This window comes from Denticeps clupeoides, chromosome 8 (genome assembly GCF_900700375.1).
Source record: "Denticeps clupeoides chromosome 8, fDenClu1.1, whole genome shotgun sequence".
Lineage (NCBI taxonomy): Eukaryota > Metazoa > Chordata > Actinopteri > Clupeiformes > Denticipitidae > Denticeps > Denticeps clupeoides.
Window position 1 is genome coordinate 1,963,182 of NC_041714.1, and position 27,963 is coordinate 1,991,144.

The 27,963-nt window shown below is 43.5% G+C and overlaps 1 protein-coding gene across 6 annotated transcripts in view; it reads left to right on the top strand.

Moving 5' to 3' along the window:
* Positions 1 to 1,316: 1,316 nt before the first annotated feature.
* qkib (QKI, KH domain containing, RNA binding b) overlaps positions 1,317 to 27,963 on the top strand; it is a 58,398-nt gene continuing 31,751 nt past the window's right edge. For 4 of the 6 annotated variants that reach the window (XR_003750520.1, XR_003750521.1, XM_028988907.1 and 1 more), the window contains exons 1-2: positions 1,317 to 2,086; positions 22,190 to 22,332. Coding sequence is in view for 4 of the 6 variants with exons in the window: in XM_028988907.1 (XP_028844740.1) it covers positions 1,945 to 2,086; positions 22,190 to 22,332 (285 nt within the window). In the remaining 2 variants the exon portion in view is untranslated. The remainder of the gene's footprint in view (positions 2,087 to 22,189; positions 22,333 to 27,963) is intronic. The other 2 variants (XM_028988908.1, XM_028988905.1) reach the window with 2 other exon arrangements.

The window sequence follows — 27,963 nt, forward strand, 5'->3', positions numbered from 1 at the left end:
GGCTTTGACCATGAAAACCTTTCTTTGTATGGAAAAAGAGCAACAAAGCCATTAAAGTAGTTAAACTATTTATATTAACAGTTCTTAGAAGAGAACATACTTTAGATTAAATTAACGTGTTTGTGTAAAATGCTCAGTGGAGTTGCCCATGGTAGATGATGGCTTTAAAAAAATAAAAGCAGCAAAACAAGGCACTTTCACATTTTATAATTTGCAGACATGTTGTGGCAGTTCAGCACTATATTAAGATTCACTGTCAGTGATGCCACACTGTCAGTGGCCGGTACTTTGCGATGGGTGCTTAAGGATCACTGTTAAGATATTTAAACGAGTTCTTGCTCTTGATCCTAACAGGCCTTTAATGGAGACCAGCCACTGAAATAAACACCTAATTTCCCCATCTCTTTAACAGTGACATTCCGTCGGATGCTCAGTGACATTTAGTCAATCACACTTTTCCCCTCTGAGTGAGAACCACTGTTGAAATGGAATCAATGCCATGGTGGAATGGATATTTTATGGGCATATTTAAGACCACAGAGTCTGCGTTAGTTTAAAATGCATGCAACATTTTTGTTTTAGTCCAAAGCGTTGTCAGTATTTCTTCTCAAAAGTGCAAGTTGTATAGGCTAACAAGTTAAATGTTTGATTTTCACGCATAAGACAAGTGCAGCACATTCAGACAGATATGCACGGGCACCGAAATTACAGATCTGTCACAATCATTTACATTTGAATCATGTTAGAGGTAAACCACAAATTACTACCTTGTTTAAACAATTAGGCTTATTATAATTGTGTTATTGTGTTATTACAGGCTAATAGTGTGTGTTTGCGGTGGCAAAGCTGCATTTGTTCTTGTCATTATGCAGTACTGTGAGCAGGATCTTGATTGATAATCAGTTTGATGAGTAATTATCTTCATAGGTAGACCCATGAGCCTTTGAGCCTATGATTCTTTGTTTTCAGGATTGGGATATATTGGAACACAAAAATAAAATGTTCAGTATTCTGTTGATGTAACATTAGAATGCAGCTACTTTTTAAAAAAAAGAGTATTGAACAAATGGTTATACAGGACAGCTGTTTTAACCATGCATTTCCTAAATGTATTCTGAATACATTACTTTTTTTATATTCAGCTATCGCTACTCTTCTCCAACCCTAAATATACATATATTTTTATAAGGAACTTAATTGCACGCTAAATAATAGTAAGTTTATTAGAATCTTCGTGTGTGTGTGTGCGTGTGCGTGTGAGCGCACAACGTCCCTCCTCCTCGGCTCCAGCGCGCTCCCGCGTCCGCGTCCGCGTCCACCAGCCTGTGGTCACGTGACAGGCGAAGCCGAGCGCTAGACGGTCGCCGCCGCCGCCGCCGCCGCCGGAGACCCTGACTGCAGAAGCTCCGTTAACCGAGACGGACAGACGCTTCCAGCGCACGGACACGCACACACGCGCGCACACGCACACACACACGCGCACACACACACACACCACGCAGCGCGGCAGCGCGGAGAGCGCCGGCACACCGAGGACAGGGACATCTCTGCTCCGCCGACAGCGGGAGCGGCTGAAGGGGGATCCAAAGTACGAAAGTGAAAAGAAAAGCGAACTGTTCCCCGGTAACTTGTGGAATTATAATTAAGGGCACATGTTACGACTGGACTGAAGGAACGTGGCTACCTCTCCGCCGTCGTCACTTCTTCTTCTTCTTCTTCTTTTTTTTTTAGCTCTCCCGTCTTTTTTTCCATTTTTATTTCTCTTTTGTTACCTGCGAGGACCCGACAGATAAAGCGGTGCGCGCAGCAGCAGATCGCACCAAAAAGAACCTGCCAAGGGAACCAAGTGACTAAAAACATATTTTTTATTTATTAATTTATACCTCTGCGTATTTATTTTTTTTATTTTTTGATTTTGGTGAGTTTTTTGCAGTTTTTTGGAATATGGTGGGGGAAATGGAAACGAAGGAAAAGCCGAAGCCGAGCCCAGACTACCTGATGCAGCTGATGAACGACAAGAAGCTGATGAGCAGCCTGCCCAACTTCTGCGGCATCTTCAACCACCTGGAGCGCCTGCTGGACGAAGGTAACCCCGCACCGAAACTCGCGCTGGACAACCGCAAAGAACGGGAAATGGATGCGTGCGTGGCGGGCTTATTAACAGACGAGCCCACAGCTACGTGTTTTCTATGCGGCGTAGCGATCCAGTCCAGTCGACTGAACTTTTCAATCGTTAAGGTCAAGGGTCACCGCGAGGCTCGGGATTGATAACTTATTTCACTGGTTGCGGCAGTGCCCGATATCCTGAGAAGAGAACTTCTAGACACCCCCCCGCCCACTCCCGGTGTTGTAAGTGGGGTGAAATGCGCCCCGGGAGTCCGGGTTTAATGAAGCTGCGCCTCGGTCGCCCGTGGGAACCGGAGTCAATGGGGCTCCATCTCCAAGGACAACGCGTTTTCGCTCCCGCAGTTTCGCCACGACACACAAATTTATGTAGTTCATTAGACTGCGGTTCGTGTATCACTCGACTCTTGCAGACGCGACGGCCTTTTGTCTTGTTGTCCGGGATTCGCGGTAGAATGTCAGCAGAACACCGGCTACCTGTTCGCGTTTTAATTATTACGGTCCGATAAGACAGAAGCAGATTCGTCGTAAATGATCACCACCAGATTCATATATTGAATTTGCTACTGGATAACCGTGCTAATTAGCTAGAAGCTCGTATACTAGTACTTTTTTCTTAACAGACTGTAGTAAATTAGTAAAGTGATTTGTGTACTAAGTCCCGAGAACAATTTTGTACCCATGCAAGACAGCGCAGATTTTTCTTTCACAATAAGACCCCCACCTCATGCCAGGGGGTGCTTGTGGGTTCCAGGTAGTGCTTTGTATCGGGACGGTCCTGCCACAGGCTGAGGGAGCTGAAAAGGGAATCTCGAGCAGAAAATGCCTGGGTTTTCTAAAGGCCCTTTCACCCCGCGCAGCCCTGCAGAGGCCTCACGCCGCTTCCACTCAGAACAAAGGTTCGGGCCACCAAGCAAATGATTAGTTTGTTTCTTGATGAAAGTCAAATTTCCCATCGAAATACCACTGGTTAGTACCATATTCTTAACCGTATAGCGAAATGTTTGCTATGTAGACAGCGCGGAAGTTGTACAGGCTAATGACAGACACACATGTTCATGACTTTCTGCTTTTGGCGCATGAATCATCTCTAGATTCCTGTACCATGATCTCTGCAGTTTATATTGTCTGGGTTGTCATACAGTGTTCATACTCCAGAAACATTAATATTGCTTCTATGAAAAAAATGCTGGACTTTAATATGCAAGTTGGGTTTCCTGTTTTTTAAATTAAGTTCTTTTCCTTCTCTCTGGTACAATTCAAGTGAAATTCATGTATTAGATGCTTGCTTTATATATGTGATATAATAATACGTAACTGCTCATGGCAGGATTATGAGAATTTAAGATGCAAAACTGAATATTTTATCATCTACTTTCAAAAAGCACTCATAAAAATCGAATATTTGTCATAGTACAGGCCTGTAATTTATTATACGTTTCAGTGGAGCATGAATCTAGTTTCCCTGCTTGATGAATGATCTTATTTTGCATTGTGCATTTTGTAAAGTAGAATGTTCTCTGCTTTTCATTGTGCTACAGATATTTTTGTGATTGTTTCAGTGTTCTCTGGCATATTGTAAACTTGCAGGGTTATTTTGTCTCTGGGTTTTTCATGTTTTTGATTCGGCTTTTATATCAAGCTCACTGTTTAGTGTCAGACTGTCCTGAAAAGCGCAGATTCAGGCAAGAGCAACGCGACATCATGGTTGAAACTCGGAGGGCGATGAAGATTTTGCGGCGTTCTTTGCCGAGACAGGGTTTCCATTCAAGCGCTGCTGAGAAAGAAGTCTAGAGCGAGACTTCTTCTTTCAGTCTGATCCACGGAACTGAGTAACGGTGTTGCTGCGACTCACAATGCACAGTGCACAGTGGCTCATTCTACTCCATATTTAAACACATATGAACCTTTTTCAATCTCGTGCCGCGAATAGGCTGCCAGTAGCACAGCTTAGTGTGTGGGCTCTTGTGTTGAGTGGCAGCTAATTAGCATGCGTCTGTCAAGAGACTTTCTAAACCCCTTTTCACAGCGACGCTGTGTGTGTGTGTGTGTGTGTGAGAGAACTGGCGTACATGCTGATAATTGCTTGTTTCAGGCTGGAAGACATTTTCCACTTTGGACCCGAGCTCGGGGTTGTGACAGGCCAGGCTTTTGTTAGTATGACAGCCTGGATTGAGACATTGGTTTTATTTCCACTTTAGCCTGCGGAAGGCTGGGCGCTGACCTCCGATCCACTGCGGAGATAGCAGACAGAGCCAGAGTGGAGGTTGTGCCACGCTGCCTTGGTGTCAGGTTTGTGTTGAAAAGTGTGTATTTCTCTGACTTTTCAACACTGGAGGCATTTTTTTCCAATTGATCCAGTCCCAGCGACAACAAACAAGAGAGCCTGAACCAATCTGTCCAAGCTGAAGCCCGACTCTCTGTGCAAACAGACAATAAGAGGACTCTGCAGCCATCACTGTGTTGCAATGGGCTTGTGAATGAGCTTAATCTACCAGACGGCTGAATCTCCGTTTCCATCTCTGTACTGTGCGTCGGTGTGTGTGTGTGTGTGTCTGCCAGTGCAATGTTAAATCAAACTCTTCTGCCGACTTCAGCATTATCCCATCTGAGGAGGGATGGAGGAGGATAAAGTATCAGTCACAGCTTGTGTTGGACTGCTACAATGTTCACACCCCGTCGACCCATAAAGAGATGAATGGGGCTTTAGAGTCACCAGCATCATCCACACACACCAGCTGACTGCACTGTGCATGTGTGTGTGTTATAACCTGTAAAGCCATATGGGTGCTAGGGCAAGTGAGAGGGAAAGTGTCAAGTGCGTTTGACACTGTCTTTGATAAGTTATTATTTATGACAGAACACACAATGTGACATGCTACCATACAGAGCCACCATGAGAAGTACTTAAAATGCACTTTTTATCAATATGTGTAGATAACGTTGTTTTATAGTAAAATGAAACACTGCAGGCATTCCATTTCATCATTGAGGACCATTCAGTTCACTGTCACCATCTATGAGGACATTAGCTGGGTGGCCTTGTGTGGCTTGTGTGTGCCGTGACCCTGGCCTGTCTCCGCTGACTGATGTGTCTAGGCGGTGGCCTAGAGCCAAAGGAGGCCAGACGAAGGCGCGCACAGATCAACGCACAAGACCGTAGCCCCCTTTAGTGCAGATGAATGCGTGCAGTTGGTAGTAAGAGCAGCCATCCGTGCTGCCAGAGCACTTCTGCCAGTAATAAAGGTGATGAATTTAATCAGGATGCCAGAGGAGTCAGGATGCTGCAACCCTGAAGTTCTGTTTCTCGGTCTTAAAACCAGGATGGATGTAATCGGGCTTTTTCTTTTAAATTCAGATTTGTGCAGTCATAATTTACATAATTTACAAAATGACATTAAGTATATGAATATATTCCATAACTGCATTATTTACATTTACATTTACAGAATTTATCAGACGCCCTTATCCAGAGCAACTTACAATCAGTAGTTACAGGGACAGTCCCCCTGGAGCAACTTAGGGTTAAGTGTCTTGCTCAGGGACACAATGGTAGTAAGCGGGATTTGAACCTGGGTCTTCTGGTTCTTAGGCGAGTGTATTACCCACTAGGCTACTACCACCCTATGTCAACAAAGGTTTACGTGACCAGACCTGCACACTGTAGGGCTCTCTAGACTATCGACAAAATATAATTAAGTGAAGTGATTGTCATTGTGAAACACTGCAGCACAGCCCACGGTGCACATAACGAAATGTGTCCTCTGCTTTTAACCCTACATCACCCTTGGTGAGCATTGGGCAGCCATGACATGCGCTCGGGGAGCAGTGTGTGGGGACGGTGCTTTACTCAGATCGGGATTCGAACCGACCACCTTCTGATTACGGGGCCACTTCCTTAACTGCTAGTCCATCACTGCCCCTGTATTATGACTATTAATTAGAGGTGTGAAGCTTCACTGGTCACACAATTCGATTCGGTTATGATTATCAATGCCTCAATATCGATGCGTCACAATGCATCTCATGAATTTTCTACATTAATTCACATGATGTTAAAAATACAAGAGTTAAGGTCTCGGTCACCCGTGTGGACGCTTTGATTTGCTCCAATGAGCAGAAAAACTGTCACCGTTCAGTCCGCGCTACCTTTGACACCACAACTGCCAGAAAATGCCTGTTTCAAACGTCCATGGCAGACAGAAGACCAGCAGCTTTTCTGCTCATTGGAGCGAAATCTAAAGCTGCTTTCAGAATGAATGCGTGCTGCACTCGCTGTAAGATTTGCGCTTCTTTGTAAAAAAAAAAAAAAAAAAAAAAAAAGGTGGCTCAAGGCGGCACACAAAAATATTTTTTTCTAAACTACCAGTTTGGACACTCCGACACTGATAAGGTCAGCTTTTTCGCCCATTCCCACTTCACGTGTGTTTTGAAGGGGCAGTTTGATTTTATTGATTATACATCACTACGCGCAGCGGTAAAAGTTTTACAAATTCCAACTTTGACCTACCATTCATATCATCGCCCACTTTAATGTTGCAGGTATTTTAATATCCCGGATATTCCAGATCTCTCACGTCGGTGCAATGCCGTTGCCCCAGTTCCCCGAGTGCATTAGTCAGTTGCCGGTGTAATTGATTATACGGAATGTTCTCTGTCAGGTTCGTATGGAAACGGCTGTAGGTGCGTTTTCATACTTTTGTCTCGTGAAGTTCTGTTCGAGTCGGATATAATTTATCTTTGGTCTGTGGCGGTTTGTGTTTCTTGTGAATGCAACACTGATAATCCAGACATGAAACAATGGAGGTTTGTTATTTAGGAAGACTGCAGTCATATCACCACAAAACACTTTCTCCCGTTCCTTCTTCAAGGGGAAAGGCAGCCTTTTGAAACCGCTCCGTAGGGAAGCATGCTTTCATCTACGCATTACCCAACAGGGTTACACATTTTTACAGGTTTACGCACTGTGCAGTCGCAATATCTTCAAGCTTCTGCTGATAATTTTTTCTTTTTTTACATTTGTATATAACCGTTGAAAGAATGAATGCCCCTTGGTGAGGCATTTAAACAACCTTTATGATGGTACACTTTAATACAATACAGAAATTTGACTCTGGATCTTTTTTTTTTTCTTATTGTAGTTTGAGTTTTGGACATTTGGTTTTTACGCATTACCATTTTTTCTTTGAAAAGAAATCTTTGTGAAGTTGGTTTCTTGACTCATGACCATAATCTACACACCAAATATGTAGCACGATCTGAACGAAAGAAGCAGAGTGGCTTTAACCACACACAATTTTGATTGTCACCATCACATACTGATGTCAAAGGCAAAAAAAAAAAAAAAAAGAATTTTCTGCTACTAAAGAGTGTCATTATTTTCTAGAACATGGTTGACATTGACAATTAAAGGCAATCCTCTAATTCTCCTCCACACAGTTGTTGATAACAAGCCGCTCGGCCCGTAATGTCGGCAGGGGTGTATTAACATCGTAATGAGGCCCGGTTATCCGGCGCGCCTGGTCAGGCGATGGTAATCACGCACGGGGACAACGTTTCAAGGACTTTGTTCACTAAAACGGCTAAATAAAGTTTAGCTTTGCGCTCTGTCCTTTTCCCCTCAGATCCCACAGGAATGACGAGGAGGCTTTCAGCTCCTCAAACAATTACCCTAAGTGGCCTTATTCATCACTTAATTGGAGTAATTAATTAATTCAGAGACACTGCATTGGGGGGGTCAAAGTCAATTCATACAGAATTAACTTGGACCACGTCCCCTCTGTTTTTTCTGTTCCCTCCTTTCTGTGCTCCTCCTTTTTTTTTTTTGAGGGGAGGGAGGCACGGCCCCACAAATCATGTGGAAAGAAGCAGAGTGTTTAACTCCGATGTTTTCCACATGCACTTATTATTGTCATTCCAGCCGAAATTGCCGTGAGCCGCCACTCTGTCACAAGCCTCGCGTGCCAGCGCCGGTGGAAACCTTGTTTAACCCCTGCACGTTTGCTGAAGACTCCGACTAATTACGGATGTCGTGGCTGACGCCTTGGTTTGACTCTGGAGATTGATGTGCGCACCGTTATCTCCCTAGCGGTTATTTTCATCAAAGGTATTTTGTGTATTCAAACGCGCGTGTCACGAGGCTGCAGTACTTGCTGTTCGGTTGCAACCAGAGGCAAAGGACCAAAAACCAAGTTATAATGACACTGTTTCATGTATTTCATACATCATACGCACATCCAAGGCTGTCATGATCTCATTTTGAATAACACAACAGTCATCATCAAGTATGGTGGCAGTTCAGGCACATTTTGGGAATAAAGATCATAAAACCGATCATCCATTTACCCTCAGTCACTGCACCATGGGACTCTGAGAGAGCTGTCACAGTTTAAGAAAGGAAGAAAGAGAATTGCTTTGGATGAGACAGAAGTAGAATTCTGCATCCAAGCTGGTTTTAAAGACAATGAAGTCAGCCAACAGTAACAATGAGAAGCAGAACTAAATGACTGAATATTGCATATCTTCCATAGTTCATTTTCTGATTTACAGCCTAAATGTTTTGTTCATAGAAGACACCATTTACGTTTACGGCATTGATCAGACACACTTTTCCAGAGTGCCTTACAGTCAGTAGGGACAGTCCCCCTGGAGACATTCAGGGATAAGTGCCTTGCTCAGGGACACAATAGTAAAAAGTGGGGTTTGTACCTGGGACTTTCTGGTCTTTATAGAGACTTGACGATCTTATCAGGAAAGCTGGTTCTGTGGTTGGTGAGGAAAGGAGAACACCATGCAGACTTCAGTCCATCATGGACGATGTAGATCACCTACTCCACAGAGTGACCAGCTTCAAGCGCATCACTGAGCGCCTCTGCCTTAGTCCCACACCCACACAATAATCTATGCAATAGTCCGCTGCATCTACTGTATATTTATTTGTTTCAGGTTAAAACTATCATTGTGTGAAAAACTATGCAACAGTCTTCTATGTGCAATGTTCTTACCACGTGCAATTCTACAGATATTATTCAGACATATTTTTTTTTTATATTGTTCTGTGTTGTTCTGTGTCCTTTGTGTGTTGTTGCAGTCATTACGTAAGTAATTGCCCCCAGGCCAGTGTCTAATTCACTACTAAAGATGACATTTTAAAGTACATTGTGCTGCTTTAAATATTATATATCAGGTGAATAGAAATCACTTAATCATCGACCCACATTTGTTTTTCAGTTAAATGTTAATGAAGTTGGCTTCATGAATTATGACATTATGCTGAATGCAGTTGGCCGTGACATTAAATCCGACGGAGGGGTCTGGGCTGTAGCCCGACAGAAGTGATGTTCAGCCCTGGATTCAGTGGAAGCTCCAATGAAATGGAGTCGTGAAAGGCTCCCAGAGATCCTCTTCAGGCGGGTAAAACTGCACTCGTATTCTAAAGTCTTCTCTCGCAGGGCCGGTAAGAAGGGAGGGTGAGGGCGGGGCGGGGCTGCTAGAAGTCAGTTGGCCAAACACTCACCTGATGCACTCTCTGATATAACCGGAAAAAAATCAATAAGCATGCAGGTTCAATTACTGCATTCTCCGCCACCAGAGCCGGCGGTTTGCCGAGCAGGATGTTTACAGCGATTGCTGGTCACCCGGAAAAACTCGGCGGCGCACTGCAGAGACTTGGAGAGGGAAAGGTAGAAAAAAAGCCATACATCAATATCCGAACAGTCAAGCCAAGGCCTCCAGATGTGTGAGAGATTCAGGCCCGCAGCTCCTGGAGGGACACAGGCCACGTCTCTGGCCATGTCTCTACCCATAACACCACTAATGCAGATTCAGCAGGGCCTTCATTGCATAGTGGTTTCTTAGCAGCGTTTCCACGCTCCATCACCCACTTCGGCACACATTTACAATTCTTTTGCTTCCAAGTGCCACCGGAATTTATTTGAAATGTTCTGATTGGTTAAAAGGGCTGATTGGCTCCACAATGGAAATACACAGCAAAAAGAAGCTTCCTGGCTGCCTACTGTAAAAGCATCCATTGCTTTTCACACATTTCCACACTCCCTGCCTAAAATAGCCCTGTGCCGCCCCTAGGGGCCGTGCCCCCACTTTCGGAATCGCAAGCAAGAACAGCCAGTTTACGCGGTCATATGCTGAAACGATATGAGGTGAGCAGGTGAACAGGTCAAATTGTCCTTACAGCAGAGTAAATAAACGACGGAAGCCCTCGCGACTCACCGATTGGCTATTATTATGCCTCGTTTCCTGTGGGCCCATCATTAATAGCGAATACATCAGTGTCTGCTCTCATAATGCATTCTCATCTCTCATTTTAAAAGCACTCTCTGTAATTGAGACAGTGGCGTCCAGAGTGCTGAGTAAGTCCTAACACTAGCACACTAACCTTGCAGAGTGTAAAGGCGCACAGACTTGTGGGAAAATGAAAGCCGTACGAAAGTGGCCAGAGCTATGAATTGCTTCAGACATGTTCTCAGAGTAAATCATGTGAGCGGAATTTCGAGCTAATAGCCTCCATCTGAATAATCCATTTTTATGATCTCAAAACTGCATTTACTCTCAAGCAGCCAGTTAATAAAATGCATGCTCAGTCATCGTGTCACGTGGCCGTGGGCATGGCTCTGATCGACAGGTCTGAAGCAGGAACAGACATGGTTTTGTGTCATAAATAAATAAAGAGGTTTTGCTTTATGTTTTTGGAGGGTTCACAGATGATGATGATGATGATAATAATGCTGATGAAATTAAACAGGAAGTAACAACATAACAGTTTTATATAAGTAATTATATAAGTTAACTACATTCTCCCATACATGAAAAGGCGCCTGTATCGTAGAGGGAAGCGGCGGGGTCAGTGATATTGTAACGTCCTTCCTCAGAGGAGAGCGGTTCATTCACTGTCTACGTGTTTTCCCAGTTCTGGGTTACAGTTCAAAGTCTCATTCGACATGATGCTCCTGCCCATTTTAATGCACGTTATTTCGTTTTTTTTTGTTAAGGCATAGGCCTGCGTTATGTGAAATGGTTGAGGCTGGACGTCTCTCCGTAGGTGTCGTGATGCTGTTGTGCAAGAGGTGCTAATACACAACGTTTTGTTGCTTTGTGATCTCTGCATGCACCTTCTTGTCTCTGAAAGACAAAAGCCACGCTGGACCACATCCCTGGACATTGCTGTCCCCGTTTACCTCTAGTGGCAGCTAAGTTCAAGGTGCAGGGAAAGACATTTAATCGAATCCCGTCCTTCTTCTAAATGCTTCTCAAGTGTTCTGGGCTGAAGACCAAAGCTGATCTCTATGACGGCTGAAGAGAAGCCCTGCACTAATGCACCATCATTTCAGTTTCATCTGCAGAATACAAATAACAACCTCCAAGCCTTTTCAGAAGATTACATTGATTTGCTGGGTGGTCATTTTGTCATAATTGAATCTTGACCCTCTGTTTGAGGAGGGCTGGGTGTCCTTTATGCAATGCCAATGCCAAACTGAACCAACATTCCAGCAGAGGTTGAGTTTCTTATGCTTTATTAGTGTAGATGGCTAACTGGGGTGTGTTTTTGGGTAAGACACCGTGGTAAAGCACATGGCCCAAAACAAGTATGACCTTGAAGCTTCATAACCCACATACAAAGACGGCTGCTGTTTTTCAGACGGGGACTTTGAGATGTTGGCTGGTTTGAAAGCGTAAATGCGATCCTCCATGTCTGGAAGCATGTGATTTACACAGCTCCTCATTTTCAGGGATTAAACCATTAACTCCTCAGTGCGTTGTCTTGTGATCGCCGGGGCCGTCACAGATCATATTACTGAAGAACGTGCACATCACCTGATCCTACACTGCTGCCGTGAAGCAAACGCGTTACATACAGACATTAATATGTTGGAGATATTGTCTCAAATGGAGTCAGGATTTTATGCTACTTCAGGGTTACTCAGAGTTAATGTAAGTAATTATTAATAAATTATACTGTGCAGCCCACTTGAATTCATCTTATTTGATACTGATTGATTTTCCAGGGTTTGAATAATCATTGAAAGGGCTCTAGTGCATAATGTGTGGATTGGTGCAAATGGCCTGAATTATGAATAGCTAATTTAGCAGCACTACGTGCATTAACCACCCTGTCTACGGGAAATAAACTACAGGAATCAGCCAGAAACATCATGAAGTTATTATATGTGGTAATTCGATGGTGTATACATATGTAATGCAAGTCAGAACACTTTATGTTATATTGGAAATGCCTTGTAGCAAGTGTGTGAGGCATTGCATGTGGATTGTGGTGCCGCAGGTCTGTGTGTGTGTGTGTGTGTGTGTGTGTGTAACAGAGCAGCCCATATGCTGTTCTCAGCACAGAGCCCAGCAGAATCCTCTTCCTGGTGCGCGTTTTATTCCTCTTTTTTGGAGTCAGCAGCACCTCCGGCAGATCACACACACTCACTCACACCAGCAGTGATAACATTTCTCGCATTACCACAAATATTCAGACTCATACGCAGCTTTGCCTTAAAGAATCCTGCTTGCTTTCAGTTTCACTTCAAAATGCTGCCTTGCACTTTGAATAGGTTATTATATTTTAAATAGGTCAGGTGTGCACACAGAGTGTGTGTTTGGTCCCACACATCTGAACACATTTAGATTTACGAGGACATGCCTCGGCCCAAGTGTGAGTGTGTGTTTAGGGGACCGGTGGGCTCATGTGTATGTCTGTTGATGCATGCATCATTGCCTGTTTCCATTTGTCAGTGTGTGTGTGTGTGTGTTGATGTGTCCTGTCCTGTCTGATTATGCCGCATGGCGGGTGATGAGGCCCGTTGTTCGGCTCAGTTTGCCGCATCTGCGGTGGGCGGGGCCATACGCATTTCGGAACGCCGTTGCCTCTGCACTCCAGCACTCTCGGCTAATTGAAGTGGGCTGATGCCAGAGTTCCAACCTCATCCATCCAGCCCCCTCCTCCGCCCACCGCTTTCATTTTCCTGATGGGAAATCTTTGGCTGCTCCTCCTGGTCACATGTGTATGGGTGTGGCCTGATGCAGACAAAGGTGACTAGTCCCCTGATGCAGTTTGTTGGTGAATGCTGTTTATTGCTGGGTAGTAGTGGAGGGACGTTGTTTCTTCCTTGTTTAGAATTAGTGGCAAATTTTTGTGCTCTGAGAGAGTCCAGGAGATATGCATTAGATTAATATAAAATCTAATTTACATTTATGGCTTTTGGTAGACTCCCTTATTCAGAGCGCTTACAATCAGTAGTTACAGGGACAGTCCCCATGGGGACACTTATGGGTTAAGGGTCTTGCTCAGGGACACAATGGCACTAAGTGGAGTTTGTACCTGGGTCTTTGTGCTCTTCTGGTTAATGGGCAGGTTTGATACCCACTTTGTAAAACTTTACATACTTATAAAACCACAAAAAATTATTAGATTTATTTGACAAATCATAGGACTCACTGTCTATTTCCTTTTGTGAATTTATTAAATTAATTTATTCCAAAAGGAATTTATCAAATGGACAGAGGGAAAAGAACTGGTAGCCACCCAGAGACATCACTATGACCAACCCCTCCTTGATCCCCGGCCTTGAGCGCAGCGCCCGATAGGCTTGTTGTTGGCAGGCGTGTCACGTCTGAGTGGGTGTAATGGAGTGTGGGGATGTTACTTCATTACCTCACCCTGTCTGTACCATTTAACAGCACTCCCTGCCCTCCCGCTGACCACTGCAGCAGTTAACCTTCATTACCCGGGGTCTGTAGTTACCGGAAAAATCTCTGACCGCCAGGCCGCATCTGCATTTCTCTCTGACCTTATAATACATTTATAACATACGTTGTACCATGTAATTACATGCTTTTGACAAGGCTGTTAAGCTCTGGTCTGGTTACTTACATTTCTGCAATTGATATATCTGACGTAAAATGAAACCTTAAACTATGATCTGGGTGAAAGCTCTATTCTGATTGGTTGGTAGTTGCAGTAAATGTAGAGAATTCCAGACATGTTTAATAATAAAAAGAACGTCTGTTTAATGGAGTCGTGTCCCTTTGCCTGCTCTCGTTAGCGGTTGCTACATTGTGTAAACCGGTCTGGTTGTCCACATAATTCATTTGGCCGAAGTTTTACGCCTGACGTCCTTCCTGACGCAACCTCCCCATTTGCCCATGCTTGGGACTGGCACCAAGAAATAGACTGTCACATGCGTCCCCAGTGGCTGGGCTGTGTGTTTAGTGGAGTATTTGTGTTAATTGACAGAATCCTACTTTGATTGATTAACCGTTTAGTCGTTGCTGCGAGTTTTCTTTTAGCAGCAGAGTCTACATCAGCAGAAGTAACATTTCACGTTGACTTTGCAGCACCTGTCCATAATAGTTCAACACTTTACAGAAAATTCCCATCCGCAGTGTGTGGACTGTAATTTGGTCCCTGTTTTGTCCGTGTGGGTAGCGGCGCGTTTGGAAGAGGAGAGAGATATTATCATGCTGACGGGAGCGGTGCCCAGATGGCGTCTCAGCTTGAGAACTTGCCCTTTCCACCTCGCCACCCCCCGCCTCGCCCCCCTGCCCCAACCCTTCCTCCCAACGTGGCCACCTCTGACAGAGCTTCATAATTACAATCACAGAAGGGTGTCGGTTATACCAGCTCTCTCCCTCTCTGTCCATTTCTCATTCCTGCACATATCCTTTTGTTTTTCCTCTCTTCCTTTAGTCTCTCTCAGGACATGGACTCTATCTGTCATATTTGCCAGAGCTCTTTTTTTTTTCTACCCATCCCATCCAAGTCTCTGTTTTAAGTCCCCTCTCTCTCTCTCACACACACACACAGTCACATAACACACCTCCACTGTCTCTCTTTCACACTTTCCTCTCATCATATCCACTGAGTGTATCTCCCCTGGCAATAAGGAAGGTGATACCACATTTTACATTGACACACACACACAGACTCACACTCACACGGCTCCTTTCCTTCTATTCTCTCTCTCTCTCTCCTGGTGGTAGACGAGGTGATATCATATCGTATCATCCCCATCTGTTAGAAGGATGGGCTCTGCTCTGGGCGCCGCTCTCACACACACAGCGCCACTGCTGCTCACACGAGAGCACTTCCTGTCCACTGCCCCAGCAGCTCGTCCAGGACTAGGCCATTTTTACATGCTCATTTATTATTCTAGACTATATTTTAATAATGCTAATGTTGTTAAATAATTGGTCTGGTCACAAGCCTTTAGCAAAGTTGACTAGTGTCACATTTACTTTTAAATGTGCCTCATGAGTTTCAACTATGTTTGTGCACTTATGCACTCAGACCAGGGAGGAGTTCACAAAATGTCATGGTTGGCAAAATACTGATTATACATTAAAACTTGTGTCAGTAATGTTTATATTTAGGTACATGCTCTCACTATTTGCGATAAATTTTGATAATTTTTTTTCCCCTTTGGAAAACCCTGTCCAAGGTCTACAGTGCTGTACAATTACACACAGGTTGGGCAGCTATCACAGACCACCAATAATTAATGCTAAAGACAATAATTACTGCTTTTTATTTGTGCTGGAACAATTTTCCTTTTACTTAATGATTGATTAAAAAACAAATGATATTGTCACGTTCCCATGCAATTTAACTGCTCCAAAAATGGCTATAAACATGCATTACCATTGCATTCTAGTTCGTGAAAACCTGGAGGGACTAAAGCTAGAGCTGCTCTTGTACCATAAAAACAAGAACATGTGCATGACATTGTTGAATGTCACACCATTGCGGCTACCAGTTCAACCCAGCATCAACTGTCACAATGGCTGGACATGGCGAGGAAGGAGGATGCATACGCACAACGCAAGACAAGAACAAACATGAAACATCAACATGCATAACAGAACACAAAATATATACGATGACCGGGCAGGGATTAGGCGGAAACCGGACACATAAATACTCCAAAACCAGATGAACACAATCAGATAATCAGGTAGACAGGCACTGAACATTCCGGAACATGGAATCGGAGCACCCCCCATAGTCAGGACCATTACAATTACAGTAACAAAAGATTCATGATGACAATTTTAGTTCCATCTTAATTTTGTATAGAAAACCTTGACAATATGTTTAATTAAAAGCGATGTATTTGGAATCGTGGGAGTGGTATTTGTATCGGCCAACCAGTGATGAGAGCATATAAACATCCTGTGAAGGGAACATTTTTAGTTGATTGTGACGAGTGGCAGAATGTGACATCCTGCCACCGAAAGCCACTACTAAAAGGTTAGTCAGGATCTGCCATTATAAAGTAAAGGGACAGGTGACAGTATTTCAATTGCTAGTCAGCGTCTGCCATTATAAAGTAAAGAGATATCAGAAAAAAGAAAGACATGCGCTGTGATTCAACCAATGAAAACAAAGCATTGACGTGGCTCCGAAGTTGATTATAGCTATTTAATTCAACAGTACCATCTTACCATTACACTGCATGGACGGTGACCTGCTGGAGAAAAATTTCAGATGCCGGGTGTGTTTTGACATTGAAAGGTGTGCTGGTTTACTGGGATGGAGGTGAGGAATGGCGGAGGAACCCCGACCTTATAAATAAAGTTCCTCACATTATTCAATGCTCTTGAATGTTAAATATTTCATTTGGCAGTGGATTATAACTATATAATCTTAGAGTAAAATGAGGCCTGAAGTCTGACCTTGTGGTGGCTGTTATTATATTAAAATGGCAGACTAAATAATTATGGGGCAAGCGACATGTTTATTGCTGTACTTACGACTTGTGCTGTAGGTGGATTTTTATGTCATGTGTAATGGTAGATAATCATAAGTCTTCAAATGAACATTTCATAACAGAAACATGAGTGCCATCCTTTCATTGTTGTCAAGGTTATCTCCGGGAGGCGTTACACTGTAAAACAAATGTGATGGTTTCCCTGGGTTCTCTGGCCGCCGCCCAGCAGTGCGGTGATAAGACAGGAGATGGTGGGAAGATAAAGCCGTGTGGTTGCCTGGGGGGTCTCTGGCACAAGTGGCAGTGCTAATAGTTTGTGATGTTGGCGAAAGACGAGCCTGATTGCGGCAGCAGCGTGGGCCAGATCAGGTTTAAGTGGTGAGGAAATGGATCTCTACGCATCGATCCTGGGATCACCAGGAAGCAGATCCGTGTCGCATCCTCTTTAGAGACGCAGAGATCTTAAATAAGGTGTGCAGGGGAGATTGTTCTGTCCCTTTATGTGTCCCAATCTTTTGGTCATTTTTAATAGGGTTCCAAGCAGATAGTGCCTCTTTTATTATCTTTGTCAAACCTACTTTATTGATTCACTTTACATATTAGTTGACAGTCATTTCTGTCGACACCAAACATGGCATTTTTCATTATTGGTAAAAGAGGACAGTAGAGTAGAAAAGCAATTGAAATAATTTATTTATAGCACATATGAGGTGTCAAATAAATAAATCTATAATTCTACAGTGTCATGTAAACATACTGATACCTGCACTATAATTGGCCCAATAATAAAAGAGTACATGACATTTGGACATTTCACACAAATTGTGAACACATTGTGTTGATAGGATGCTGATGGCATGATGTTGAGAAGTCCATTATGGATTTGGTGCATGCAGCTATGTGTCTATGCATTTTGATGTGCATGTATGAATACAGTACATTCGTGTGTGTACTTGTTTTGATTGTGCAACCATCTCTGGCTGTTCAGCGGAGCAGTGAGACCAGGGCTTCAGGCCAGAGCAGGGGGGAGCTACTGAGGCTAAGAAAACTGACAAATCACTAGAAAAAGCTTTCAAAACTGTGTAATAATGTCGTCCATAAATCACCGCTGACAGTTTCATCTTCCCTCTGGACTGGGTCTCGGTTTTGTCCAGGCGCTGGACAGCGCTCAGCAACTGGCCTGGAAGAAAATCATGCGGTACATTTCTACCAATCGTACCTTTGCCTCATTTCAGCAGTGCATAGAGGCTGCAAGAAGCATCAGATCAAATGATACAAGCATCACAAAATGACCCCTGGGAGTGTATGTTTATAGCCATCATTTAAGCTAGAAATTGTTTTATGCTGTTATGATAATATTCTGCAATTTATATGTCAGAAAGAGAAAGTTCAGGAGACAGTCTGATAGCTGAAATATGTGTCCTGGTGTGTGGATAAATCAAGGCCGCATAAAGCCTCAGCGTGTGGTGCTCCTGCATGACTCGGGCTAATCCCTGCCATCTATCCTATCGCAATAAATGCCAAAATCAAGGCCAATAGGTTTCAAAAGGTAAGATCAAAATGGCCCTAAATGCCCTGATTAGGCTGGCTCCCATTTTACAATTAGGCATAAATACAGTGGGTATAAAAGTATACACACCCCTGTTAAAATGCCAATGAATCATTTCAAAACTTTCCCCACCTTTAATGTGAATTGATTGCACAGGTTATAGGTCATATTCAAGTTTTGAAATGATTTATTGTGGTCTCTGTTTTTTTATCATTATGTAAATCTATGAACCAATTCAGCCTAAAGCTGATAACTGGATATGATAATTACATAACCAGTTATCAAAACTTACTGGCCTACTGAGTCTTTTTTTTTTTTATATATATATATATATACACACACACACACACACACACATACACACACACACATTAAGACAGACATAATATGTCTGATGGAACTGATCAAAGGTATTTACATACAATAAATCTAAAATGGTGCACATACTCAGCTGTCACTTTAACAAAAATAAATAAAAATAATAACTTCAGTCAGTTCAGTTCTGAGGCAGAATTTGACCCACTGACAGATTGCATTGAAACTGACCCAAGACTGGACTGTTTTTATGCAACATGCATAATTAGCTTTCAATGTATGGGTTTGTATTGACAAATAATTATTAAATAGTAATTGTAAATGTTTAACCTTAATAATATTTTCTTTTAATAAAAAAAATCCAGATCTTTTTTGAAACTTTTGACAACTTTGCTGTAGGCACTTTTTTCCTACACTGGGAATAGTATTCATGGTTTGAGGCTCTCCTTTTCCTCGAAAATAGTTGGGGGAATGATAAAGGTCATGTAAACCTGCAACAGCTATTATTGACTAAGCATAAATAATGTTCAGGTTTTTTTTCATCTAGTTAATAATCAAATAATTTGAAAAGTTAGTGTTCTCATATTTATGTGAACATAACAAACACATTTTACCAGTTACCAGTGATGAGTGTACAATGATGTAGCTATAAATGTAGTTTTGAAATTCCACATTTTTTTTATTTAATCTTTCTGTCTGTCTGGCCTGCTGTCACTAGGTGGCTAGCTATGTGACTCGCTAGCTAGACATGGACAGGACATTAACTAGAGAGATGTTCAAACTGTCTTGTTTTCTTCCACCATCGCAATTTGCACAAGTGCTCTTCACAGGTTGGGTGTCAAATGGAGAAGTGTCCGGGGCTGGCCTACTTGTCATATGTCTTGTCAGATGAAGCCCTCTCACAGTCCCAATTCTCCAGCGGCCGGCGGGCTCGCTTGTCAGAACTCGCAGAGGCGTAAATCAGTGCCAGCGGCAATGCCGCTGTAAAGCAGTACCCAGAAGCCTTGAACTTACTTCTGGCCATTGAAAGAGTGATTTACCATTAAAAGAGAGATTTACTGGCACGGTCTTCAATGGAGTGTCCAGAGAGTGACAGAAAAGTGCTCCTGTAATGTGCTTTTGAAGGGACCAAGTATTATACCCTTGGTGGTGTGACAGAAAGGTGCCGCAATTCCCAAAATTCACCACTTCCTTTGGTTCAGTGGCGGCACAGGGAAAACAATAATCTCCCATAATATGCCCTGCAATATTATCACAAAATTATTATATCGCACTTAGAAACTCTTAAGTGATTATAAATGTAACATTTAAAAGAAAAGCAGCATATCTTTCATATCTGTTATCAGCCTGTTGATTATCACATAATCATCCCACATCACTGCCCTTCTCATCATCATTTTCAATGCTATGGCAGTTCCCCATGAAGGCTAGATGGGAGTCATATGTCACCTCTTTTTGCCAGAATCTCTATTATTGCATGACTGGCTGATCTGCTGAAAAATCCTCTTCAAACATCTTGTTGGCCTGTGTTCTAATCTTGCCTTGATTCTTCATGGGAGTTACTTTGTACAAGTAAACACATCAGCTCCCATGTTTTTCGCCCAAAACGCCCACTTTCTCCTCTACCCCCCAATGAATGTATGCATAAGTAGGAAGAACACAACTTGACATTCTGCACTCCTCCAGCGGCCAGATTGCCACATGCGTTCTTAAAACCGGCTGATATTACCCGCCAATAAACAAATAAAAATATCTTCTGCGGCCTGTTTTACTGAGAACAATTTAAATACAATATTAGCTGCACATTCAGTTATGAGCACTACATTTACTTGTGTCATGTCCTTTCTCACACAATGCATATGTGAGAAGGAATGGGAGGTCGCAGCCATGCAGGGAGTTTCAATGGGGTGAGTGTGTGTGTGTGTGTGTGTGTGTGTGTGTGTGTGTGTGTGTGTGTGTGTGTGTGTGTGTGTGTGTGTGTGTGTGTGTGTGTATGTATACGAGGTGAATGGCAGCCCGCCATCTCCATTGTAATTACATCTCTCCCTCCTCCTTGGTTCGCCCCTGAGAATTGCACCATGAGAATTCATCCTCAGTAATAGAATTACATGACGCGTAGCAGCCGCACTCAGGGAGCAGGATATTTTATGTCTTTTTATGAAATATTAACAGACTTGGTGGTTTTAATTATCCTCTCCACCTTATTAGAGCCCCCCCCTCTCGCTCGCTCTCTTTTTCCCACTTTCTCCAGCTCCTCGGGGAGAATACAGGTTGGTTTAAGAAATGGAGAGTTATTACTTCATTAAGTGCGAGAGCAGATGAAATGTAATTATGGTTATTATCAGTCTTCCATCTTCATGTGCCTGCTTGCTGGCTGGCAGGCGCTTGGCGGAGTCGGCGCTCCATCATCCTGAGTTGAGGAAACGGCGTAGCTTGTGGCGATGCACGACTTTCCTCAGATTCACCTGAGGCGGCGTCACCTACGTAATTCACCACACCCATTATGACTCCAACTGGGTAATGATGAAAAGGCGAAGTGCTGAAAAAGCAGCAGAGCAATCCCACCGGATTTGCACGTTGGAAATAAAGTGCAGAGCGTAGTAAAGCCGATTCAGGCATGTTTGTTTTACCAATTCTGTCATAGGGTCACAGACAGAGAAAACTTGAGGGCGTTTACGGCAGTCTGACCTGCCAAAACTGTGTCTCCGTAGTCTTCATCTTGCTGCCCTCCCAACTGCTGCTGCTATAAATAAATAATTATGCGTATCTATGAAGAAATAAAGTTATTAATGCATGTCCTGACCATTCATAATGCATTCATTATGAATTAAGTGTTTTCGTGTGATTCGTTTTTTTTTTCTTTTTGTGGGTCGTACAAATACTTATTGTGAGAAGTGAGGGGTGATATAGCCTCAAATATATCACAATATTTCAAGGAAATGGCGTGATAATAATGATAAAAAGTGTTTTAACACTGGCGTGCAGCATCATTTATTAGGGTAAAGAAAATGAATGGCGTTTTCCACAGTGAACTCTGGCCAATCATGACAGGCGGCTAATAGTGATTAATAGTGAAGCTGATTCCCATCCTGCAGGCATCCCACAGGAAACATGTGACCCATGGAATTTCCAAAAACGTGTCAGGCTCATATTTTCATCGGAATCTGTGACACGTTGTGCTAAGGAAAAAAAAAAACGTTTTCTGCTGTTTTGTCACAGATATGAAGATACAAAACTTTTTTTAATCGTACAAACATTTATACCTTATTGTCTTATCGTGCTTATTAATGCAGCTGTAAATATGTAGTCTGTGTTGGAAAAAATGCATTTTGAATGCAAATCAGATCTATTGATTTTAAAATGTGATTGGTTCTCTTCGAAAGCCTCGAGTCAGGCTGGAGCAGAGTCGGAGTTGTTCTGAATGCACCTTCTCCATCGTAGTAACTGGTTGTCTCTCTCACCTCTTTTCTTCCAGAGATCAGCAGGGTGCGGAAGGACATGTACAACGACACACTAAACGGCAGCACCGAGAAGCGCAGCTCCGAGCTGCCAGATGCCGTGGGTCCCATTGTGCAGCTCCAAGAGAAGCTCTATGTGCCCGTGAAGGAGTATCCTGATGTGAGTGCCTGGTCCTCAAGGGGGCTTTTATATTCCTCCTCTGAAGATTATATATGGTACTCTGGGTATATGTGTGCAGTTTCTTGCTTTGTAAACATCAGGTTGGTTACGGGTTAAGTCCATTTTGAGGTTTAATGTTGGATTATAATGCTATTATCTTAAAATAAAATTGCAGCTTTTTCATGACTGAAATTGCAGCTTCAGTCGAGCAGATGAATTTTTAAGGTATGTCATCACTCTTTCATCATATATGGGTATATCTGTTGATAAAAAATTAAGTCTAATTAAAACACAAATGCTGCACGGTGACACTATTAATCAGCTGAAAAGGTCCACCTACTCAAAAAGTGGTCGTTTCCCAGCATGCATTGCTTCAGCAACTACAGAGACAAACCTGACAGGTCCTTATCACCTTCACATTCTGCTCAGCTAAACCCAAACAGCTCAGGGGAACAAGTCAAGTTCAGAGCTCATTGATCCCAATTAACTTCCTCCGCTGCTGGTTGGTTACTGATCGAGTTCTACTGATTGGTCCCTGCAAGCTTCCTTCTGAAGCTCCTCACTTTCTGTTGAGGGGGCCACTGTGTCTGCAGCCTGATGTCCAGGGGGATGGTCTTCAGCACCGAAGTCCTCCCCCTTAGTGCGAGAGTCTCAGGCTGATTCATTACCCGTGTCACCCGCTGCACGGCCGTGAGTGCAGCTGTCACTGCGGAGCCATCACTCACAGCATGATCACTGCAGCTCCGCAGGAGTGTGGCGATAAGCATTGTAGAGGGTCCTGTAGTAATTTGGGAGTAGAAGCAGCAGTGCTGGCGAGTGTGTGTGTCCGAGCTGAAAGCGTGGTAAAGTCAGACAGGCAGCTGCTGGCTGCCCTTGCTACTCTGTAGGACACGTGGAACCATTATTACAGCAAGCAGCTTCATTAGGGGAGAGTGGGATGAAATGAGCCGACCTCAAGTAACCTCCAGCTGGACATGTACTTCCTGGAGGTTTTTTCTGGGTAATAAGGTTTAAGATTTAAAAGCCTTCTTAAATGTATATATTAACATAACTATACATGAAATAAATGTACTGTTATTTGTGTGTGAGATTTAGTATGGTGCACTTGATTTTTCTATGGTGTACTGCACACTACATTACAGATTTAATATATTATTACTATTGTGTGTGTCTGAGTGTGTGTGTGGCGGTGTAAGATGCTGATTTAGTGTGGTGCACCTCTATTTCTGCAGATGTTGTAGTGTGTGTAAGATACAGATGGATTGAATGTATTATTATTGTGTGTGTGTGTGTGTGTGTGTGTGTGTGTGTGTGTTGCTCTCAGCTCCAGCGCTGTAAGCACCAAGGGGCTGCTCTAGCCTACGTGTGTGCAGTAGATTAACGTGGCTGTTTTACACAAACAGGGTCTTAGCATTGCTTAGTATGCACTGCAATGCAGGTGTACACACACACACACACATTCCCACACACACATACTCACACACACCTACAAACAACAATACAGATGCAGCCGCACAGGATCTTACACACACCACAGCGTCTGCAGAGCTAGAGGCACATCGTAGTAAGCAGATGCCTGCACCAGCATCTTCCAAACACACACACACACACACACACACACACACACAGAGTGTGTTGCACATATGGGGCACACACTTGACTTGATAATAATTGCAGACAACCCTCCTGGTTTAAAACATTAGCTTTAAACCAGCAGTCGGTAATGTCCCCCAGGGGTACAAAACGGGAAGTGCTTTTCAACCCCTCTAATTAGTTCATCTGTGTGTGTGTGTGTGTGTGTGTGTGTGTGTGTTAGGGCAGGGTTCATCATTCCAATTACCTCGTCCTGGGGGGGGCGGAGGAGCTAAAGGTGGGGGCTCAGCAGCAAGTCTGTGGAATGATGGATGGGGGCTGTGATGAGGTCAGAGGCTCAGGGCTGCTGGGCTGTGGCCTGTGCTGTCCGATAAAGGGGAAGCTGCACCCCCCCACCCCCCATTACCCACGTTTCCATCTGTCAGTGCTGGTGTCACAGCGGCGCGCAGGGCAGGGAGGACGCAAACGCTCGGCCCGTAACAGAAATAATGCACACAATTCTAACATAGTACAGGTGATTACAACCAAGGAGATTAGGCCGGGGAAAGACACGGGACACCAGAAAACCTGGCCTGGAGATGTTCAGATCATGAAAGCAGGGCAAGCCCCCCCAAACGGCCCCAGTTTACAGACATACAGTAAATCTGCAGTCAGTATTATGGGGCATTAACACCTTCAGATTGTTTCTTATTCGTCAAGAAAGTCAAATCGACAAGTTGACATGATGTCATTTTCGCGTGCACAATCCCAGCCGCCAACTTTGCATTTTACATCTCCATCAACAGCTGTCCTTCATACGTCCACTGAAATAATACATATAACAAAAGCAACCCTCCTTCCTTTAGCTGCTCCTGTCAGGCGTCACCTCAGCGGATCGGACAGTTTGGCTGTCCACACAATTGACCTGCAAAATGTTTACACCGAAAACCACCGGCATTTACCTGGACTTGGTAGCGCTGGGATAACGATAAAAACCATAGGACAATAAAACATCTCTGCTTGACGTTTCTTTTATTGAGTCTGCTTTGGTGCAGAGAAATAATCCACGCTGGCAGACGGCGGGAACAGGAGAATCCACCACCGCTTCCTCTTTGTGCACCACGCGGTGAATATGGATGGATGGATGGATGGATGGTGGCACGCGACAGTTTCAGTTCCGTGCGAGTCAGGGTTCAGCTGATTGTACAAACGCCTTGCATTGTGGAGAGAGTAATTTGCCGGGAAAAAAAAACCCACGACTTGACGACTTCTCTCAGGGGACATAGACATATCGACAGACTGCCATTTCTGTTAATGTGTGCAATGTATGTGTGAGTGAATGTTGTTTGTGACTTTGTGTGAACTTTATATTAGTTGCTTTGTGTTATCGTGTCTTCAGATTGGCAGACCTGCACTAATTTTTTATTAAAAACTCTAATTACCAAACAACCTGAATTAATAAAAAATACTCACTCACACCAGTTTATCTTGTCTGCTTGACTTTTTTCAATCAGGTAGTTATGCATTTAAAATAAATACATATAAAATAATAACACATACAATTTTTAATAATAGGTATTTATCTGTCATCACAAATAAATGTATATGTGTGTGTACAAGATGGCAGCTAAAGTAACTTTTAATTGTTCCCCTTGTTACGCAGCGAGCTGGAGAAGGAAAGTCATCTATCACTGCGCTGCACTGTGTCCTTTTCTGGGTCGCGGTGGTTATTAATGGCCTCATGCATGTGCAGTCAGATTGATAGGCCTGCAGTCCTCTCTCTGGCCTTGGTCATCCTTCAGGGATCCACAGAGACGGAAGCAGAGAGTCGAGGGGATGTGCTGTCATTTGGAGAAAAGTGAAAGTGAAAAAGTGAAAGTGAAGTGATTGTCATTGTTAAACACTGCAGCACAGCACACAGTGAAAACAACGAAATGTGCCCTCTCCTTTTAACCCATCACCCTTGGTGAGCAGTGGGCAGCCATGACAGGCACCTGGGGAGCAGTGTGTGGGGACGGTGCTTTGCTCAGCGGCACCTCAGTGGCACCTTGGCGGATCGGGATTTGAACTGGCAACCTTCTGATTACGGGGCCGCTTCCTTAACCGCTAGGCCACCCCATATATGTGGGTTGGTGGTGTGTGTCAGTCTGTTTGAGTAGCGGGGCTTGGTGATAATGTGTTGATCTGTGATTTGAGGCTCTCTGAGTTATAACATTAAAACATATTTGGGGCTGCTGCCTCCTAGCTGGAGTTTGCATGTTCATGGGGGTTTCCTCACTGCAAATTGGTGATTCTTAATCAGCCCTGGTGTCTTCACCCTGTGATGCACTGGTGAGCTTCGAGCTACTTTTCCTGCTTTCACCAATAGCTTCAATATATCCTTGCAGCCGAAGGCCCTATACACAGGAGCTAGTTCAGCCAATTTTTTCAGTGTTGACTTGGTCAGTGACTGCATTCTGGAAGCGGATGTGCACATGGAATGCATCTGAAAATTATGTTAAAATCTCCCATGTTGGAACTGAAAGACTGAAAGCTGCAAAAGGACAAAAGGGGTGATGCTAAAAACTGACCATGTTGAGCAGTCAAACTCTTGCTCCAGGCCCATTTCATTTATTTATATAGCATCTGACAATAATTCATTTCACCTCAATTTCTGATTGTGGTGGTGATTGTTTCTGGTATGTGGTGGTTATAGAATAACGTAATCAGATATAAAAAGTTGTATAGTTATACATATTGCATGCATATGAGATTGTGTAGAGGGGTTGACTATATTGAGTGTGTGTGTGTGTGTGTGTGTGTGTGTGTGTGTGTGTGTGAGCACCCAGAGCTTCAGTCTTTCTTCTTTTGCAAATACACAAGCAGAACCACATTAGAGAAATTGTGAAAAGAAACAGACTGAGAGGATAAGAGCGAGAGAAGGTTTCTAAGAAGGTGAGCTTTGCATAGCAATCAGCGATCTCATTATTACGCTCATAATAAATACACCCACCTCCCACTCACAAACACATGCGGACTCTGAGCAGAGCGGTGTGGCAGTTGTGCGGTGGTTCTGGATCACTACCTGGATAATGAAGGTTAATTAGGGTTCATTAGGACAGGGTGGCAGCACGGAGCCACATGGTGAGGCCGTTCCAGACCTCCACTCCCCTGCCGCGACCCGTCAGTCCACTCCCACTCAGCGCTGCACGCGGCCACAGTAAAGCATCGAAGTAATCTGGGCAGAGATTAAAGACGCAAGAGTTTAATGCGGCTGTAATGTTTGTGTTTGTAAGGGTTTGTGTGTGTATGTTTTAGCAAAGTCTGCACTATGACACTATGTGTAAATGTGCTATGTTGGTAATGTAAGGTCTATAAGATGTAATGCTAGACTTTTCAGAACCATGTTTAAACTCTGTCCATTTGACTTTAGAACAAGCAAAATCCTGATTAAATTTAATAGTGTCATTCTAATACTACAATAAAAATAAAATTAACTATTTCATTTAGCCTACCTTCCATTTCCCATAACCAAATAACATGCACCATTGTAAATACATTGTATTAATAATTTAATATCAATTAATAACCTTTTGAAAATAAACCAGGATATGACTTACAGTATGGAATTCCATGGAACTGTCACGTCCGCGAGCTGACTGGGGAATGAAGCACAGAAATGGGAATACTGGGAATGGGATTTTATTAATGATAACACAACAAAGGAAAATGGCGCGAGGGCCAAAAACAGGGAAAACAAAAGGGGAGAACAAGAAACTAAACCGCAGGCGCATGGAGATTGCCAGAACTGAAACCACCACTTCTCATACGTTGCAATGTCACAGCACCGATGGGATGCTCGATAGCGCCTTATAACCACCCTGCAGATTGGTGCCAGGTGCGTCACCACGTCCGCCCAATCGTGACAGATTTGGCTTTAATGTCAGACTTTCATGACACACCAGGGAAAGTTGAAACCAGTGTTGTGAGGCTTTGAATCAGAACATCTGGGTAAAATATCAAGAATAGTTATTGAGGTGCTTACACATGAACATGTTCCCCCACAAGGGTCATGATGTA